The 19,460-nt window shown below is 39.6% G+C and overlaps 2 protein-coding genes across 8 annotated transcripts; one reads left to right on the top strand and one right to left on the bottom strand.

The window, feature by feature from the left end:
- The first annotated feature begins 473 nt into the window (after positions 1 to 473).
- Positions 474 to 10,251, top strand: max (myc associated factor X). Of its 7 annotated transcripts, none has more exons than XM_086060858.1 (5): positions 476 to 689; positions 970 to 996; positions 5,499 to 5,639; positions 7,926 to 8,064; positions 8,166 to 10,251. In XM_086060858.1, the coding sequence occupies exons 1-5, from the start codon at positions 654 to 656 to the stop codon at positions 8,351 to 8,353; spliced, it is 531 nt and encodes a 176-aa protein (XP_085916984.1). In that variant the 5' UTR covers positions 476 to 653; the 3' UTR covers positions 8,354 to 10,251. The 7 variants fall into 7 exon arrangements, with proteins under 7 accessions (XP_085916985.1, XP_085916986.1, XP_085916984.1 ...); XM_086060856.1 differs by having other exon boundaries at positions 496 to 689; positions 5,499 to 5,606; positions 7,941 to 8,064; XM_086060855.1 differs by having other exon boundaries at positions 496 to 689; positions 5,499 to 5,606.
- Positions 9,388 to 19,023, bottom strand: fntb (farnesyltransferase, CAAX box, subunit beta). Its single transcript, XM_086060853.1, has 12 exons — positions 18,802 to 19,023; positions 18,542 to 18,606; positions 16,158 to 16,230; positions 15,804 to 15,895; positions 14,133 to 14,279; positions 13,969 to 14,052; positions 13,057 to 13,143; positions 12,856 to 12,985; positions 12,642 to 12,774; positions 12,471 to 12,582; positions 12,262 to 12,376; positions 9,388 to 10,559 (listed from the first exon to the last, which is right to left on the bottom strand). The coding sequence occupies exons 1-12, from the start codon at positions 18,898 to 18,900 to the stop codon at positions 10,446 to 10,448; spliced, it is 1,251 nt and encodes a 416-aa protein (XP_085916979.1). The 5' UTR covers positions 18,901 to 19,023; the 3' UTR covers positions 9,388 to 10,445.
- Positions 19,024 to 19,460: the final 437 nt, after the last annotated feature.

Genomic DNA, 19,460 nt, shown 5'->3' with positions numbered 1-19,460 from the left:
ATAGAACAGAATGCAAACGTGTTGGTCATATGTATACAACAATGTGAAAATAAAGGCAGAATGTAACACGGTCGTCGTATAGTCTCACTGTTTTTCATTTGTTGGGGCGTTATACTATTCCACGTGTCTGTTCTGGCCCTGTTTTGCCCGTGACAAAACTACAAGAAAAAACTACATTTACCATACTGCTACCAGCAAAACGTGGTGTTGTGACGTAATCGTATACGCTATATACCTACTGGGATTTGTAGTTTAATGAAGACACTTTGGACAAACTATCAACATAACACAGTTAGTAAACATAAACGAATATGAAACATTTAAGTCTAACAATTACTAATATTTCTGTGAGCCCAAAAAAAATCGCCTGTTACGCTTGTTATTTCAATATGTTTCGATGTACAATACACAAAATACCTAATTTCCCAGAACACCCCTGGATTCCGCGCATGCGCATTAAGCGGCGGTAGCTTGGTGTGTGGATCGTAGTCACGTGGAGCTGTTCCACCTCGATTAGGTCCAAACAGAACGTGAGCGAGCGAATAGCCACTACTAGCAGACTGCCTGTAAGGAGCGCCGCTTGTGGTGGCAAACCCGATTCATGTTGTTTTTCTAGCCACGCGTCCCTTCAAACGTGCCCATTTTATCGAAGAATGAGTGATAACGATGATATCGAAGTCGATAGTGACGTGAGTATGATGACTTTCTACGCCTTTTATCCATTCTATGTCGCTTTTTGTGTCGGTTTTTTTTCTCTAGCCGAAGTAGCTGCTCTGCTAGCGTTAGCTACCCGATAAGCTGGGTCGACGTGCTTCTCCGATAAGTATTTAAAAAAACAATACTGGTTTTGTATTCTCGGAAGCATTGTAATTACTTATTTTGTGTATTACGTTCAAGCAGCTTCGGCGAATGGGTTACGCTTGAGGACGCTACAATTGTACTTTTTGTTCTGTTTTTTTTTTTTTGCAGGAAGACTCACCGAGATATCACAATGTGGTGCGTAATCCTGTGGGGGGGATTTGTCCTTTTTTATTATAATTAATATACTGCACATTATTGGGGTTATATTGTCACTTGAAAATAACTCAACATATCATATTTAGTGTTCAAGCGTTGATTTGATTGTTAGGTGGACTTCAGAATCGAATGTGAAAGCAATAATGGGTCTCATGATCGAGCTTGATCAGACATGTTTCTCATGTGTATTTGGCCATAAATTAATGGTTGGGACTACGTTTATGCATTGCAGCCAGGGTATCCCCTATCTTGCGTGTACACGGTAACACGACGGCTATATTTAGACCAAAAGCTTTACCGGGCTGCACAGCCTTTTTTTCCTCATCGTCTCTTGATTATTATTTTAACCGATAATAAATACGCGCAGTGTGTCCAGATCGTGGAGCTTTTCCTTAGCGCGGCTTGGGGATTCCGCTTTTGCACATCTAGGTCACCTCAACGGGAGGGATCTTGTTTGACATAACTGCTGCATCCATGGCGGAGAATGACGCTTGAAGAGATGATGCTGCTGCATACATGCATTCGGGCATGCATGCATGTGTGGGAGGGGGCGGGGGTGGGGGGGACTTCGTGTCAGGAAGGGCTGCAGCGGGATGTTTTCCTGTGTTGCAGCCTGTGATCAGTCGTCCCACCGAGGGACTGGCAGGCTCCAATGAATGACGTGATAGCTAACTGCACAACATAGTGGCGAGGGGGGCAAAACAACACGCACCCTGCACGACGCACCGTCAGTTACATTTTTGCCCGTGTATGTCTCCCAATTGAATCGTATTAATGTAATTCCTATTTGATAAGCTTTGCGCGGGAGGGCAGTGACCAAGTAAGAGATTGCAATGAATTAATTTATTCGATTTTTGGCCAAACAGGACTGATTTGAATCGGCACCAAATTTTACAGACTTGTAAAAACATCGACTCAGCATCATATGCATGAGTTTTGTTATTGTGATTCATGCATTAAATGTAACCAGGTGGTTTTAGCATGTCGGCTTCACATTGTCCTCCTGTTACTCAGGCTTTCTTTATTTGAAGTTCATCAATTTGCCTGAAATCTTACCACAAAACAAACAAAAATAAATATATATATATATATATATATATATATATATATATATATATATATATATATATATATATATATATATGAGCGCTACTGCCACCTACTGTATTGGATGCAGTTTTATATAATCTTGAACAACGCGTTAAATTTGAAATCAATCGGCATGGAAATGGTCAGGAAAAATAGTGGCAGTTCTTATATATTTGTAGTAGTATACATTGGTCAGTTTATGTTAAGGGTGAAAAAAAAATTCTTTTTAAAGTGAAATAGTGAAACTTTCTTCCAAAAATGAAAAGAACAAATCCATTTAGCACACTATTTGCATTAGGGGGCCACATTTAATGATATGGCAGGCCGAATCTGGCCCCCAACCCTTGAATTTGATAGCGATGCTCTAAATTGACAGTGAGTGTGAGTGTGATTGGTTGTTTGTCTTTATGTGACCTGCGATTGACCGGTGACCAGTCCAGGGTGGATACATGACTCATTGAGCCATTTTCAGTAATAAAAAGTTTGTCCAGAATGAATTTGATAACTACGTTATTTTTTGTATACAATTGCTACTTTTTAAAAACTTATTTTTTTCTGAAGATGACATCACCTGTGCTGAGGTAACGACCAACCATGGCTCAATTTTGCTGACCAAACCCAGAAAACAGATGTGCCATGATTAGTCGTTACCTACTTCCTCGGCACATGTGATGTCATCTTCAGTCGACAGCAATTGAAAAAAACTACTTTTTAAAGGTATTCATTCTACAGGAAAAATAATGAAGTTATCAAATTCGTTCTGGACAAAATATTGAAAATGGCTCAATGAGTCAAGTATCCCTTTAAAGTAGCGCGCCTCAGCCGCCTGCTCTTAAATCCTAACAAACAAACTGTAGCTTCCTTGCGAGAGGTACATGTGACATGACGATGATGTCATGATGTTGCTGACACCTGCAATTGACCGCTAGCCCTAAATGAGTAACAGAAACGCACCCGACTTCGTCTTTTTTTTTTCCAAAGATGTTAAATGACACACAGTAATCCTCTTTCTGTCATGAAACTGTTTGAATTGAGGGTTAGTGCGCACAACCCTCATTAACAACAACAAACCTTTCCTTTTGACTCTCCATAAAATTAAGCAGCTCTAGTTCTGTTGCCACCTCAAATTATTATTTTTTTTACTGTGTTATATGCTACTATGAAGGCCTCACTGCATTTTGGGAATTATTAAGATAATACATTTCTCGGCAAAAATCTTATTACATGTAGCCCAACCACAAAAAAAAAAAAAAGTTATTTTTTGACTTTTATTTTTGAAACATATTTTGAGCTCTCTCTGAGCGTTTAAAGAAGCTGCTCTTGCACGTCCTTCCTCTCCTTCGCCCACCTTGCGTTGCATGCCTCAGTCAGGTATGAATAGAATGGAGGGAGCAGCTCGCCTTGCGTGCGGTGCCAGTGGACGAGGAAGAAAAAAAAAGAAAAGCTACCTGTTTTTATGACAGACTGATCATGGCGGCGCTGTAATTGGACACCTGTTTGTCATGGTGACGAATGTGCCGAGACTCACAACTCAGCAGTGGCGTGCGTCCTTAATAGGGGCACATGAACGCGCATTGTGGATTCCCATCGTGATCGGTGGGACATTTAGGGCGTCAATGTAGTATTTCATTTGAGTTGTCCGATCATTTTGCATGTTCTCTTCATGCTTGCCCGGGTCTTCTCCGGGGACTCGCAACTTCATCCTGCCACGAGTGCTCTATGTGTGAATGTGAGTGCGAATGGTTGGTTGTTAGGAATAGACCGCATTTTGACAAAATGTTTTTTACAAATCGAAAGGCCAATAAAGTTGCTGCCACACCAAGTGGCGAATTGTGGGTTTTCGTCAGGGTTCGTAAAGAGTTGCAAATGGTTACCGAGATGTTCACAGATCGTTTCTACTTGTTGCCAAAGTATTTTTGAACATGTTCAGACGACGGTTAGAAATGTTCATCTTGTCTTCTGTTCTTTGGAATCATTTTACAAACCCGGATGAAAACCCCGAATTTGCTACGTTCGCAATTATTTACTGCTTAGTGAGACGGCAGCTTAAAAGATCAATTTAAAACTGGTTTAACCTCAGGAAACGTTTTAGTTATTTATTTTAAATTTCACCTAACTTTATTAAATATGCTGCTGACACTGGGAACTCCCTGCACTTTTTATTTTTGAAAATAATAATCAAGAAATTGAAAAAATAAATAAAAGTTTATGTACACATTTTTAACGATTATGGAAGAAAATAATAATCATGATTCTTTTGGTAATAATTTAAATCACGATTAATCAAACAATAATTTTTTGGTACAAAACAAGAAAATGTTTAAACATTTTCAAAATATTAAGACAAATACTATTATTTGAAACACTTCCTTCAATCAAGATTGATTAAATGAGTCATTTTAAAACAAAAAAAGGTGCGAATATATACCGTAAATTTATTCAAAATTAGTAATAATCGTTTTTTTTATTTTATTTTTACAATTAATGCCGATTTTGTAATTGTAAGGTGCAACAATTGAAATTGAAATTGAATTTCGATTAATTACACAGCCCTACTAGCTATTAGCTTAGTTTTTGATTTAGCCTAACACATGGTCAAGTCACTATATATAGTATAAGCCTTCAACGTTAAACATTTGAAAAGTTGTCTAAACACGCTTAGATATTTTTATTTTGATGCTGATAGTTTATTTACTGCAAATGAATATTAAACATTGGTCATCGCCCTCCTTGCTCGCTAGTAATCAGCATTGGTTTCGGCCCTGAAACAAACAAAAAAATAACACCGGTCTGTCACTATTCTTCGTTTATATGTGCCATAGCTCGGCAACAATCGTAATAAAGATGAGCGAGCGCTATAGAAAATGGATGGGAACCCTTTGCCGTTTAGCCACTGAAGCTAACAGCATGAAGGCTTGCTTGCACTTGACTACCAGAGCAATCACATTAGTGTTTAACGGAACCAAGTTTCGAGATATTTGTGAATTGTGACAACGTGATTCTTCTGCTTCAAAGTCCCGCCCAGTCCTGGATCTTTTCTGACTTGTCGCCACCCAAATTGGGCCACACTAGGAAGCAATACAAACTGGAGCATTTCCCAGTGAAGTGAATCGCTTTGAGAGTAGATTAGTGTTTTTTTCGAGGTAAATAAATTACAGGAGAATATTGAGCTTTCTCCTCAGTAACGAGTCAGCCTCAGATTATTGTGCCCATCTGTCACCGTGGTCATTTTCCATGGTGGTGATTATAGAAAAAAAAAAAAAAACCACTTAACGCACTTGTGCCCGAAAGACAGAGTGGTACCAGGCAGCAGGCGGGTTTTGCGTCCCGCCGTCCTCTACCCACGCCGCTGCGCTGCCGGGCTTCAAGGCCTTGTGACTCTCTCATTGCAGGCAGACAAACGGGCACACCACAATGCGCTGGAGCGCAAGCGTAGGGACCACATCAAAGACAGCTTTCATAGCCTCCGCGACTCTGTGCCCGCCTTGCAGGGAGAAAAGGTTGGTAACAGTGCTGGTGCACACCACAACAGCGTAAGAGACTTTTTATTTTCCTCTTCATTATGTTTGTTCAATGTCACTTGAATGGCGAGAGATGTGCTGAATGACTCGATGGGCTATAGAGTAGCGTGCATGGCGAGCCATATGCGTGTGTGTGTGTGCGTGTGTGTGTGTGTGTGAGTGGCGAGCAGATGGTGGAAGGCGCACGTCTGACTGCTTGGACCAGCGTCAGGAAGTTATTACGAGGAAATGTCGCCGCTCTCTTCCTGTTTTGACATGAAGAACGTTAGTAGAGCGGCTCCGCCCCTAGAAACCAGCTGGGTGGGTGGATGGATGGCTCGGGGCTGGGTGGTGGAGTGGGAGTCGCTGAATATGAGGGTAAAGCCGAAGCTTGCTCCACATTTGGATTGGTGTTTTATTAAAAAACAAAAGAACATGAATATACTAGGTGTCAGGTGATTACAATTTTTAATTGTATTTAATCGCATGACTTCTTATATCTTATATCTGTTCTAAATGTACAATCATTTTTTCCCTAAGTTTTCATACTCTTAACATAAAAGTGGAAAAAAATGTTAACCTAATAGAAATATTGCGGCATCTTTTAGTCATTGATACATAATTCATAAAATTGTGTTAAAATTAAAAAGATACTACTGTACTGTAAAAAAAAAGAAGAGTGATATCGATTTGTGTTGAGGTCATTTTTCTGCCACTAGATGGCATGATTGCATTTCTAAGACGTTGGTGACAGCTCTGTGCATTTTTCTTTTCATATTCAGAGCTATCTAATCTTTAACTTGAAGTAACTTGTGTAATTCTGCACATTTTTTAAATTGTAAAATACAACTTGACCCCAGTCTCCACAAATGTATGCATTATTATCGAGCATTAAAAAAAAAACGTTACGGTAACTTTAAATTAACTCTAATGCACTAATTTTGGCACCCCTAGAATATACACATGAAAGTGAAAGAAAAAAATCTCTGATGCCGACATTCCTCAAAATAAAATGGACTGCTTTTTATACAGAGCTTTATCTACACCATATGGTGCCCGAAGCATCACATTCACCCATTCACACACACCATTGGTCGGCTGCGATATGGTCGCCAGCCCAGGGGTGAGGATCGAACCCACAACCTCATGGGAGACGACCACTCTACCACTGAGCCATGCCATGCCACCCCTATCCAATCTTGATGCGAACATATGCTAAACCACGAAGTTCAGCATATAATAATAAGCACATCCCTGTTAGGATGTCTGTTTTCGATCAACTAAAACAATTTTCATGAACATGAAAATATTTTGTTTCTTTAAAAAAAAAACATGCAGATATGGACCTGGTCTTCAGATGATGATGATGAATGACGATGATGTGTATTGCATGTAAGGCTGGATTTACTCGTTCTACAAGTGACCCAATTCTGATTTTATTATTTTTCTCCATGCACCAGTAGATTATACAAAACCTACTCATGGTGAATAAAAACAAAACAAAAAAACATACATGTAGCACTTACAGATTTGGTAAGGAAATTCAATGTAGACAATCCAAATGTTTTGACACCTAACCATCCTGACCAACTTAATATAATGCAATTGATATATTTTTTTGTTATTATTGTAAAGGAAGCTCTTTTTTGCAGTCATGCAAATGTCAAAGCAGTGATATTAGATATGGGTTACATGGAGAAAAAAAAAAAAAGTAAATCCAGCCTTAACTTTGTTTTAATGGGAAATGTGCCGCCGTGAAGCTTCCTGAGTCCCCTTGAGATAAAAGTGAAAGAGGAACGCAATTTTTGTTGACAGCTGTTTTGAACTAAATTTTGGGCGCGGAATCCAAAACTGATCTCAGATTAGGATAGGATCCCCGTTTTCTTCAAAAATTGTTAAATGTTTACGCATGTAAATAAAACATCGAGATGGTTTGAAAACAAAACAAACATCATAAAATAGAATATCGCCATGTAGCTGTAGATGTGCCCAATCGTAATCAGCACTTCTTACTACAGTCTTACTACAGCTAATCAGTAGATAAGATGTGTGCGTGTGTGTGTGGGGGGGGGGAGGGGGGGGCGCTTGACGTGCTAGGAAGAAAAGCTGACTGCAGTTTTGGAATCAGCATGCCAATTTTAGTTTCAATCAGCATTAAAAATCCAGCTAAACAGAATTGTATACTTTTTTAATTGTTCCCCATAGGTCAATTGTCTCGTCCCGCTAGCATGTGTTATGCATGTTTAGGCAAATGTGAGCCCTCCCCCCACCCCCTTTACTGCACACACATCACTTCTCTTTTGCATGTGTCACTAACAGCAGTCTACCAAACAGGCGTCTCGAGCTCAAATCCTAGACAAAGCCACAGAGTACATTCAGTACATGAGACGAAAAAATCACACGCACCAGCAGGACATCGACGACCTGAAGAGGCAAAACGCGCTGCTGGAGCAGCAAGGTAACGCTCCCGTCTTTTCCGCCGTCGCTGTCGCCATCTTCTTCCAACGGCGGATGCGAGATAGCTTCGGGTTGATTGTTGCTCCTCCGCGTTGTGCGCAGTGCGCGCTCTGGAGAAAGTCAAGGGCTCGGCGCAGCTCCAGGCCAACTACTCGTCGTCCGACAGCAGCCTCTACACCAACCCGAAAGGCAGCGCCGTGTCGGCGTTCGACGGCGGCTCCGACTCCAGCTCCGAGTCGGAACCCGAGGAGCCTCCCAACCGCAAGAAGCTGCGCGTGGAGGACAGCTAGAAAAGCGCTCCTAAAAGCAGGTGGAAAAAGGGGGGGCCAGAGTTGCGGCCTCACTGGAAAGGTGAGAGGAAGCCTTTAAACGTTCTCGAGGCTCTTTGACCTTTCCGCCCTGACGCCCATGTTCTTGCGCCCTACTGGCTCGCACCGGAGACTCCCTCAAAACTCCTCACAAGCGCCACCACAATCGCCTCCTTGAAAAAGGAGGGAGCAGGCCGGCGGGATGGGAGCTCTTCAGCTACTCCCCTACCCCTTTTTAATATTTTATTTCGCAACAATCCAAACCCCCCCCCAAAAGAGGCAGCTTGGCTACCCGGGAACTTTTTAAAGTTCCCCTGCCCTGTATTTGTGACACCAGACGTACTCCTAAGCACTGCTATATGACATGTACAGTGGACCCCGCTTTGGGATGCAAATTATGTTGATCAGTATTCTTGCTTCACAGTAATCATGCTCGGATCACATATAAAATAATTGGCAGTGGCCCAATTTTGGCCCGACCCCTGCCCTAGGTGAACCCAGTTAATACCAATTAATTACCAGTGTCCCAAAAACGCATTTATACGTTTTATGTTTTTTTTTTTTTTTATGCTAGAGCATACAGAAGGCTTTGATGCAGCTTCTGAACCGAAGAGAATGCTTAAAGCAATGGTAGTTATTACAAAACCGGACAGCAGGTGGCAGCAGAATATTAGAGATCAACCAGGGCCATGTTGCAAAAAGCTGTTTTCCCCACAGTTGTAAACAGATTTGTGAATAATGATGAAATTTAGCTATATTCTAATGCTGCAAAATGGAAACAAATAGAAATATATTATTTTCCTGATGAAAGAAGAGACTAATCTTTGCAAAATCTGTCAGAATCCAGGAAAGCGGGGAGCGAAGGGGGTTGCTTCAGTGAAAATGGCTGGGAGTGAATGAGTTCATATAATGCCCATGTTTATAGTTTACCGTAAATATTAGCGCCAGGCGTTACATCGATGATGTTGACACTCCCACGGCGGCCTGTGTGGCTTTGCAGGCACATTACAAAGTCGTTTGTTTTGTTTTTACGCATAAAGATAAAGAAGTCTCGTAAAAATCCATACACAGGTTAATTGAATTGCAACTACGCGGGGTCCACTGTATTTTATTTTCAATTTAAACACACACCTAAATTGGTCGAAAAACAAATGTATCTTTTTCTATTTGTAGCTTCTTTTTTTTTCCACTTAAGAATGTGAAGACCCTCCAAGGAGAAATGTTTCGTGTCACCCACCTCAGGCCCACTGGATTGCAGATGTTTTTCGGCTGCAACACATTTCGTAGAGATTTAAGAAGAAGAAAAGTTGCTATTGTTGAAATTGATGTTTTGAAAGAATTTGAATATTCCTAAACTTGTTATTGTATTTTGTCCTTTAGCTTGAAGTAGTGAATGACTTTAGGTGGCTGAACACATTAGGCAGCTTGTTTGATAGACATTAAAAAAAAAAAAAAAGTGCTAATTGGATGTTTTCAAGCTCAAACGTATGTTATGCATTTTTGTAGTCATCTCACACGTCACGGAAGATGTCACTTAAACCGGAATGTTCCAAAGTAGCGCCTGTCGTTTGCAATACAAGGAAGCCAATGAAGAGCCCCCTCTTGATGTGTTGTGCTTTACAAAGTCCCAAATGTTCCTGAACCTCCCTCTAGGAAACTTTAAAAAAAAAAAAAAAAAACAAGAGGAAGTATATTTGAGTGTGTCTGTACATCATTTTCATTTTCTTTTCATTCTGGAGGATATGATTAGCGTACCAGGTCTTTGTCTGATTCCATTCCATGGAAATTACAAGTATGTTGTACATACTGCCAACAATTGTCTTGCAAGTTGAGGCCTACCTTTAATATGAGACTATAAAATAAACTATTTTATCCTTTAATGCTTTTCTTTGGATTATTTAGGGTGCGTTTGAGATGTTAAGGGAATCACAGAGAATTTGGTGCAATACAAAGATTTATCAACCTCGGCCATACTGAAACATTCCATTCCAGAGTGGTGACAAAAGGCATGAAGAGCGAAAGATCTTTTTTTTTTTTTTTTTTTTTTTTTTTAAACTGCTTCCAACTGCTTAAACTAGGACCGATGGTCAGCTGAGGAGTTTTCCATCGGGACGGGCAGCCGGTGAAAGTGCTGCAAGGCCTGAGCCACCTTCTCCGGGCAGATGTTGTAAACGGGATGAGTCGGCGCCTGCAAAGGGGAACGCAAAATGAATGCAGAGAAAAAAACCCCGAAATTGCAGGTAACTTGTTGTAACACCGCCACACAGTTGAATCAACACTCTGTGAAATGGACGTTGCCGGTGACGAAACAGGAAAGTGCCAAAGCGACACCGCAAGCCGGTGCCATTCACATTTTAAAGTGAAACCACATGCCCAATTTTCTATTACTTCATTTCTCAACTCCAGCCAACGCCTCACGACATCTGTCACATCCTCATATTCCCCAATTTTTGATTCGCAATAAACACATGCCAGCCATTTTGCTTGAATTCAAATGCATTCTGTGCCAGTGCACTACCAAAGTAGGATTAAGTTCAACTAGAAATGCTTGTGGATGACAGTGAGGTGTTTTCATGTTTTCCAGTAGAACCAAACGCCAAACTTTGTAAGGACTCCCATTTTGTAGAAGTCCACATTGGACAATAAAACGACTAATTCAATAAAGGGTTAAAAAAAATATTGTATAATATGCTAAAGATGCTGCAAAAACTAATGCATGGAAATCAATGTTGCCAATTATTAGATACAATTTATTTCAGGCTAGAGTAATTTAATATTGAGTAGGTTGTAGGATGCTTAAAAAAATTTTTTGTATGCATTTTGAAAAAAAATTACTCCAAAATATATTTAATATAGATGATCAAATATTTCTTTATACGTGTTATATGGAAATGTACCTTCCCCCAAACACACACAAAAAATTACTTATGTAAAGCGTTATATTGTAGCTTAATATATAGCAGATGTTTTAAAGGGAAACCAACCTGAAAATGTACCTATAGTGGAAATGTGAGACAGGTGAAGTCTAAGCGCGGTATTCTGATTAATATTGTGTTTGTGGAATACAAATTACGCAGCAAAATCTACGGTGCTTTGTTTTTTCAAATGGAGTTTACATCACAGTTGCTCAGGTAACGACCAATCACATCTTAGCTTGCGAATGTCACATGACCAAACCCATAAAACAGGGCCGTGATTGGTCGTTACCTGAGCAACTGCTGTGATTTTCAGTTGATAGCAAGTGACAAAATGGCCGCCCCCTGAGATGGATAAAAAATGGTGGAATTTGCTGCTTAATTCATAATCGACAGAATATTTATCAGAATGCTGTGTGGGGTGCATAGAATATAATACTGTAAAGATTTTTTTAACTTCCATTTGGAGGGCTACACTGTAAAAAAAATTAACATTTAATTGGAAAAAACTCTGAAATTCTACGTACATTTTACTAGTTTATTAAAAAAAAAAAAACTAAGCAAGGATTGAGGTACGAACCCACAACCTTCAGGTTGGGAGACAGCCACTCTACCACCTGAGCCATGCCGCTCCTGCAGTGTGTTAGTAGAATTCTTGTACCTCCAAGAGACCAGTTTTTGGTCTCATTTTGGACACACGAGCAATGCAGTATCGTGGCAAAAACGGCAAGAGTGGCGGTCTCTCAAGCTGAAGGTCATGAGTTCCTTCCTCTTCAGTTACTTTTTATTGTTTTTTTAATACTGGTAAATGTAGTCAAAACTCTCCTTGTAAAATTGATTTAGAAATAAGTAAATAATACTTTCTATATTTTTTTTTTTACGGTATACTTGAATCCTTTGCATGTTTTGTGTCAGGAGTCATTATGCTTCTGTTTAATTGTCACTTGCTATATCCTCCCACCGCCGCATCCTCACCAATCGGTTCTGCTCCTTGCCGAGGACGTTCTCGTGATGGCTGTCCATGTTCCCGAAATGCTGCGCTATGGAAAGGCCGCTCAGACAGTAGCACGTGTGGTAAAAATCTCTGGATCTGGACGGGAAAAAAAATGGCGTCAAACCATTCAATCGGGATTTTATTCTTACGCTAAATAGTTGCGTTACGTTTGTTTGTGCATCATACTGACTTGCCAGGCTTATCTAGCAGACCCCCGGTTGGGTTCTGGCAGCAGAGGAGGATGTACTCCTGCAAGGCTTGCTGCTCGAACATCCACCCGTGTCGACTCAGCTCCGACTCCCCTGCGTAAAAATCACTTAAGTCAAATCTCGGTACGGCAAAGGAGCATAAAAGCTGTTACCTTCTTTGAAGAAGGCCCGATGGAGGAGTGGCAGTAGTCCGGCCTGCCAGTAGGAGTAGCATCCGTCCACCAGTTTGTTGCAGCGGCCCTGGAAGCCCCCTTCGAAACGCATCTGTCTGCGGACAACCCACCTCTGCCGACAACAGGATGAGATCAAGACGATCATTTTTTTTTTTTTTTTGGGGGGGGGTTGACATAGTGTGAATTTCCTCACCAATAAGGATTTGAGATCCAGCATGTGCTCTTTTCCCAGGATGACCAGAGCGGCGGTGCCGCAGAATGTGTATCCGCCGTGGGCCTCCAAACCCGGCACCCCACTCATACCGCCCTCCCAATTTTGGCAACTGTGCAAAACCACCCATGAGAGTGCGCGTAGATGAATTAAAAAAGGAAAAAAAAAAGGCACCTCGCTTACCTGATGATCCAGTTTGTTGTGTCCTCAAACAGTTTGGGTGTGATGATGTTGGTTAGCGATGCGACGGAGGCTGCACAATACGCACTCCTAAGACGGTAAACAATACGGCATGCAATTGAAATTAAATATTAACTCATTAACTGCCATTGACGGCTATCGACGTCAAAAATTCATTTGAACTATTGCTAATAGTTTAAAAAATTTTCTCCACTTTAGTTAAGAGTATGAAAACCTAGAAAAAAAAAGTCTTGCACATCTAGAACGGATATACAATTTGTGATTAATCGTGAGTTAACTATTGAAGTCATGCGATTAATTACAATTATAAAAAATTAATCGTCTGACGCCCCTAATTTTTTAATAATGTATTTTTTCTTTTCTTTTTTATATCTGTTCTAAATGCACAATACATTTTTTTCTAGGTTTTCATACTCATGTTATCAAAAGTGGAAAAAAAAGTGAAACTAGTAGAAATTGTTCAAATGAATTTTTGACGTCTATAGCCGTCAATGGCAGTGAATGAGTTACGTGAACTGCCTCATATTGACACTTTTTTTGGATTTGCTGAAGAAGGAAAAAAAAACTTGCAAGTGTTGGATCGCGGCCATCATCAGCTAATGCGCTTAATTTGTCCGCTCGTGCGACGTCAACGTCTGTTTCTTCTCGTGTGTCATCTAGGCTAATATGCTAGCTAAAGGTGGTTTGCTTTGAATAATTGAACTACAGCCTTTTATGTAACACGGGTTCATGATTGCGTCCATGCTCGATAGTATGGTGTCGATGCTTTGCTCGTTGTCTCTGAACATTTGAATTCATGCAGAGCGCATGCGACCCTGTTTTTAAGCGCATCTATAGGCAATTACAAAGGCCCGGTACGGATTCACCGCACTGTCCCATCATTTTGGCTCTCACCTGACGTCCACCTCCCCTCCCACGTGCATCACAAAGGAGCCATCTGGCTGCTTCACTGACCGTAGGAAATCTAACAACTTCTCCCTGGAATAGAGGCCAAAAACATCACGCCAGATGACGGTAACGTGATTCCATGTGCTCAAAAGAAGGTAGCAAGCGCCTACCTATCAATGACGTTGTAAGCTTCCTCCGTGCCGATGATGCAGAGGGCATTGACGGCGGCGTAGGTGGGCGCCAGGTGGGCGTGCTGCGAGGGTCCGCCGCCGAAACCCCCCGTCGGGCTCTGACACCGAGCCAGGAACTGACACACACTGCAGTGGAAGTAAGCGGCAGTAAGTATTATAAAAAAAAATATATTCCACACTGGTCTGGCAACACTGCAGCTCTGCTTACCTTTTGATTTTGACATGATAGGGTTTCTGTGTAGTCTGGCCATTACTTGCCAGGTGAGAATTTCACACTTGAGGTATGCAGGTATACTAGATACACAACTAGTCAGTTTTTCCATTTTATGATCCCCTTTTGATGATGCAAGTCGACAAAAGCACGAACCAAGATGTTTGTCTACGTGTGCCCAGCGATTGGCTGGCGACCACTTCAGGAGGTAACTATGAATGAATTTAATCAAATAGATTGAGAACAGATGATGCGGAAAGTTTTCCCCTTAAAATTCCCTCCGCCGAACTTCACTCTGTTCTGAACACGTTAGAACCCGCTTCCCATCATCCTTTTAATCTTTGGCCATGGCGAGCAATCACACACATCCCAAAGATGACGCCAGCCAACTTATCTGGAAGGAAAACTGAGCTTTATGCTCTGACCTCAACATAAGCAAAGAGAGAGTAAGATAGAAAAAAAAAAAGTATGCTTGGCAGTTGGTTATGTTCCACTGGCAGGAATAAGTTTTGGAATGCAGTCGAAATTAAAAGGACAATATGAAAATGTGACTTTTTATTGTTTTTAGTTTTGCATGACAACCCGGTCAAGTGTGAAATTAAACAACCACGTAAATCTTGTGAGCAAGCTGTTTGGACCTCCCACCAGATTTCTACACCCATGACTTGATCAGCTAAGCTAAGTGAAGATCCAGTGCCACTTTCTATGGTGGACCAAAAATAAATAAATGACTAAATAAATAAATAAATGACTAAAAGTGAAAAATAAAAAGGGATTTTTAAAAATTCAAAAATTAAATACAAAAAAATTAATAGAAATGGAAACAACAAAATATATATCCCGAAATAATTAAATAAAAGTAAAAATAAATGCAATAATAAAAAACGGGATTAAAAAAATAAAAATATCAATAAAATACAAACCCGAGTGTTTTTATTTATTGATTGATATTTAATTATATTAATACATTTATTTTCATATTTATTTTAACATTTTTAGATTTATTTTTTTGAATCTCATTTTTTATTTTTGTAGTTATTTTTACTTTTTTTTTTTAGGGATATATATATATATTTTTTTTTCTTTTTCTTTCATTTATATATTTTTGAATTATATTTTTTTATATCTGTTTTTCGCTTTTCGTCATTTATTTTACATTTTGGCAGTTTTGGTCCTCCATAACTTTCAAGCAAAGTCTCGAGTCCGGCCACCGGACTCTGCTGTCTGAAATCATGCAAAAACACCCGTATCCCACTTCTATCATGTCAAGCCAAAGGGTAAGTAGAGCTGCATTGAGACTCCGATAAGCAGAATCGCCTTCGAATTTGTCGACGTGGAGCTTGGCCACTGGTCGTTATGGTAACAAAAGCAAGTCCGGCTTTTGTGCTCAGCTGTAAATGGGGTGGGGTATGCAGAACATGACTGAACACGTGACTCACTCCGAGGCAACGGTGGCAGGAACAGGCTCGTCGAGTAACTCCAGACTGTGAAGAATCCAGAAGCAAAGCCAAGGTCTGCTTGCGTCCAGACACTACACACACACCAGAAATAGATTAATAGCTATGAATGAGGAAAATCCCAAGTGTCTTACCCAAAGTCAACTGAGAAAGGATCAAGCAGATCGGGTCTTAATTTGGAATTTCCACTGAACACTAAATGCTGACATCCCGCTACAGTTAAAAAAAAAATGAAGCAGCGACCTTCCGGACAGCCGATTGTTTTGAGTGCGGCAGGATTTTCCATTTCCAGAGGATATTGCTTTGCATTAGCACTGCATGAGTTTGACAATGTACCTCATAAGAGTCTGATAAATGCCGTAAGCCCTTCTTGAGATACTGGTAGTGTTGTTCCCGCAACAGGGTTGGCCTGTGGAGCAAATAGAAGATACAAAATGGAAGTATGCGTACAGCCATATTTAAAATCCACATAAAACTGACACTTGTAGTACAAAATCACATTGGAGATATCAGATCGCTACTGTTAATTTTGAATTATTAAAATGCTGCATTATTAAACAACAAAATGTCCGCGTGAAGTGCAGGTATTATTGTTGTCCACTTGGGGTCGCTATCCTCACATTCCACACTAAAATAAGGGCGTTTTTGTGGCCGTAAAAGGTGGGCTCTGCAATTGATTGAAATTCAATTACAATTTCAACTATTACACTTCACAATTACAAAATTGGCATAATCATAAAAAAAAGATTATTAATACTATTTTTGAGTTGTTTAAATGTAAATAGTTGCACTTTTTATTTTATTTTAAAATGACTAATTGAATAAATCTTGTTTGGTCCAAAAGGACATTTTTAAACAATTATAAATAACATTTTAATTATAAATAAAAGTTATTTAAATGTATAAATTCTAGTGTTTCAAAGAAATGTATTTGTCTTAATATTTTTTTTACGTTTAAACATTGTTTTGTACAACAAAAAAAAAAAAGATTGTCCTAATCGTGATTGCAATTATTACCAAATTTCTTTTTAGCAGCCCTATGTAAACGGTGGGGCCTCGCCTGGTGAGTGACGTGGGTGTCAGCGAATGAGTGTGAAGTTGACTGTTGTGAGCTCTGCGGCTAAACTTGGTTAAATATTTACGATAATTAATTTTGTGAGAAATATCTATTTAGTGACCTGACCAATTTTCATACGTGGCCAATTTATTTCCTTAATGACGCTTTGATTATTTAATAAAATTTGACACCATTTTAATTTGTTTACTTATTTAATTGAATTTTCATTTCTAAGCTACTTTTTTTTTTTACAAGCGTTTTCTAAGAGTCATTTTTATTTATTGAATTTATTATTTTAATTATTTAATGACCTCCTTGATTGCCTTTTAGCCCATGATACTGCAGTCCTTTAAATGTTTTTTTTTTTTGCCATTTATTTATTTAATGTTAATCACATTTATTTATTTACTCAATAGCATTTATAATTACACCAAGTATTTATTAACTTATGTTTTTATTTAATGTCTTTTTCATACTACTACTGCATGACCTGCCGCAACAAGACAATGAGGTTCTTTTCGGTCCGCGGTGGCTGGCAGGTTGTCATAGAAATGATGAGTCAGCCTGCTGAGAGGCGACCGTTAATAGCAGGAGAACATGTGGGCTGATTGACACGCCATTAAAACGATCGCAGATAGTGACAGCGCGCTTGCTAATGTGTCATAATCGCAGCGAATGCAACCAGTGAGAGCAGAGGCCCCTCAATTAGCTATTACTCCATGAGTGGAAATAGGCATGCTAATCGACACCGTTAGTGCGACTTCACACAATATTTGACAAACGGGTCATAGGAAACCACATTTAAGACTTTTCTTTAAGCCCACTAAGCCCTCTTATCCACTTTGAGCGGGCGCTAGATAGGGACTCAATATAACAACAATATTTTTGGGACAATAATTTATATTATAAACAAATTGCAGCGATAGCAAACACAATTAAATAATTGTATTAATTTATTCTTAGCATAATGCCAACCTCTCTGACATGTCAATCAAAACAGAGGAATATATAGAATAGGTAATTAACCTAAAAATAATTCAAATGTGCTTTGCTGTCTTGTACAATTAAGACGGTTCATATGTTACTAATTGGACTTTAGACGAGGAGAAATATTCTCATGGTGGATGCGTACCATCCTCCGCTGAGGGAGGCTCGTCGGTTGCCGTGGCAACACAGAAAGAGAAGCTTCGAGTTTGCCAAGATACAATTTTTTTTTACTTGCTATAATTTTTTATTCTTCACTGTATGCCATCTAAAGTGTTTCAAAACTTACCATTTAATCAAGGCATATTACACATTAAAAATTGAACAATATTGGCTAACCTACCAAATTACAGTTGAATGTTATGTTATTGAATAGAATTGAATATTTTCATGTAGTCATTTATGCAGACCAAAGGTTTTCATTTAGTAATTTATTTATACAGACAAAGGGAATGCGCTTTATTTCGACAATACATTTAACTTATTGAGCGCTCAAATATCTCAGATTGCATTGACTCAAGTTGACCAGCAGGCGGCAGCAATGCGCCAAACCGTTCCTGCAATCACCTGACAAATTGTGTCATTTTCAAAATATGACAGGAGCGCTGTCACTGTCGTTCTTGCGTTTTAAATTAAATATTTTAATGGGGCCATGTGATGAAAAACACTAAGTACTTACTGTGGTATGCTGTGGACTTGCTTGTAAACGTTGATGACTTCTTCAATGCTGCGTTCAACTCTTTTCTTTTGAAAACGGAGAATATAAACAGAAAGCTCACAATTCAGCCATGCATTGTGATCGATCATTTAAAAAAACACTTAACAATACGATAACATTGCATATATTCACAGTTAACACAAATAAAATTGACGTCCGTCATCTGAGACAGATTTTCCGTTCTGCATTATCCAAGGTGGCTAATCTGTGCCGCCGCTTACCTGCTCGCGTGAGGTAACGGTTCCCAACCCGTCGTCGGCAAACATTTCGACTGAGTGACACTCCCGGAAACAACGCAAAGGAGTTTGTACGCCGTCCATTATGATAAACAAATGGTCGCGTTCGTTTGTTTTGACTGATTTCTACTTTCCACTCACTTTCACTCCGGTAAACTCACTTCCTGTTGAGGTTGGGGCGAGTGGAAATGACGTTCCTAGCTAGTACGGGGACAACAAGCGGACAAAAATTCCAGCCTTGGGTGTTCAGCGTTGTTGGACAAATATTTGATTTATGTCGAATACACGCGCTATTAAATTAATGTCAGCAGCTATGGGGTTTTTCATGTTGTTTGTAAAGTCTGGCACAGGCGTCTAAGAAAAACAAAACATGACTGGTTTACCTCTGTCACACGCAGGTGGAGTTTAATTGATGCAAGAACCGGATAACGAACGGTTGGCCTTTCAAAATAAAATATAGAAGACAGCGGAACTGTATTATAAAAACATGCCCCATACCCTCCTAACGCATTTATAAATATAACTCGATATTTTAATAACACACATGGTATCATTTGTATATTTATTTTAATCTATACCCGTGTTTCATAAGCAAATTTGTTAAGAAATGTCAAAGACAGTAACCGGAAATAACCATTCTTCCA

Source organism: Leptonotus elevatus, chromosome 18 (assembly GCF_054856555.1).
Source record: "Leptonotus elevatus isolate MCC_2025b chromosome 18, RoL_Lele_1.0, whole genome shotgun sequence".
NCBI classification, from domain to species: Eukaryota; Metazoa; Chordata; class Actinopteri; order Syngnathiformes; family Syngnathidae; genus Leptonotus; species Leptonotus elevatus.
This window is presented reverse-complemented; position numbering and strand designations above follow the sequence as displayed.

Bases quoted from the DNA above. Each gene is read 5' to 3' on its own strand.
- max (XM_086060858.1), top strand. From the start codon at position 654: ATGAGTGATAACGATGATATCGAAGTCGATAGTGAC. The intron at 5,640-7,925 runs GTAAGAGACTTT...TGTCACTAACAG, and splicing joins CTGGTGCACACCACAACAGC to CAGTCTACCAAACAGGCGTC. The intron at 8,065-8,165 runs GTAACGCTCCCG...CGTTGTGCGCAG, and splicing joins CGCGCTGCTGGAGCAGCAAG to TGCGCGCTCTGGAGAAAGTC.
- fntb (XM_086060853.1), bottom strand. From the start codon at position 18,900: ATGGACGGCGTACAAACTCCTTTGCGTTGTTTCCGGGAGTGTCACTCA. The intron at 16,231-18,541 runs GTAAGTACTTAG...TTTGCTCCACAG, and splicing joins CAAGTCCACAGCATACCACA to GCCAACCCTGTTGCGGGAAC. The intron at 10,560-12,261 runs GTGAGGATGCGG...TCCCCTTTGCAG, and splicing joins GCAAGGAGCAGAACCGATTG to GCGCCGACTCATCCCGTTTA.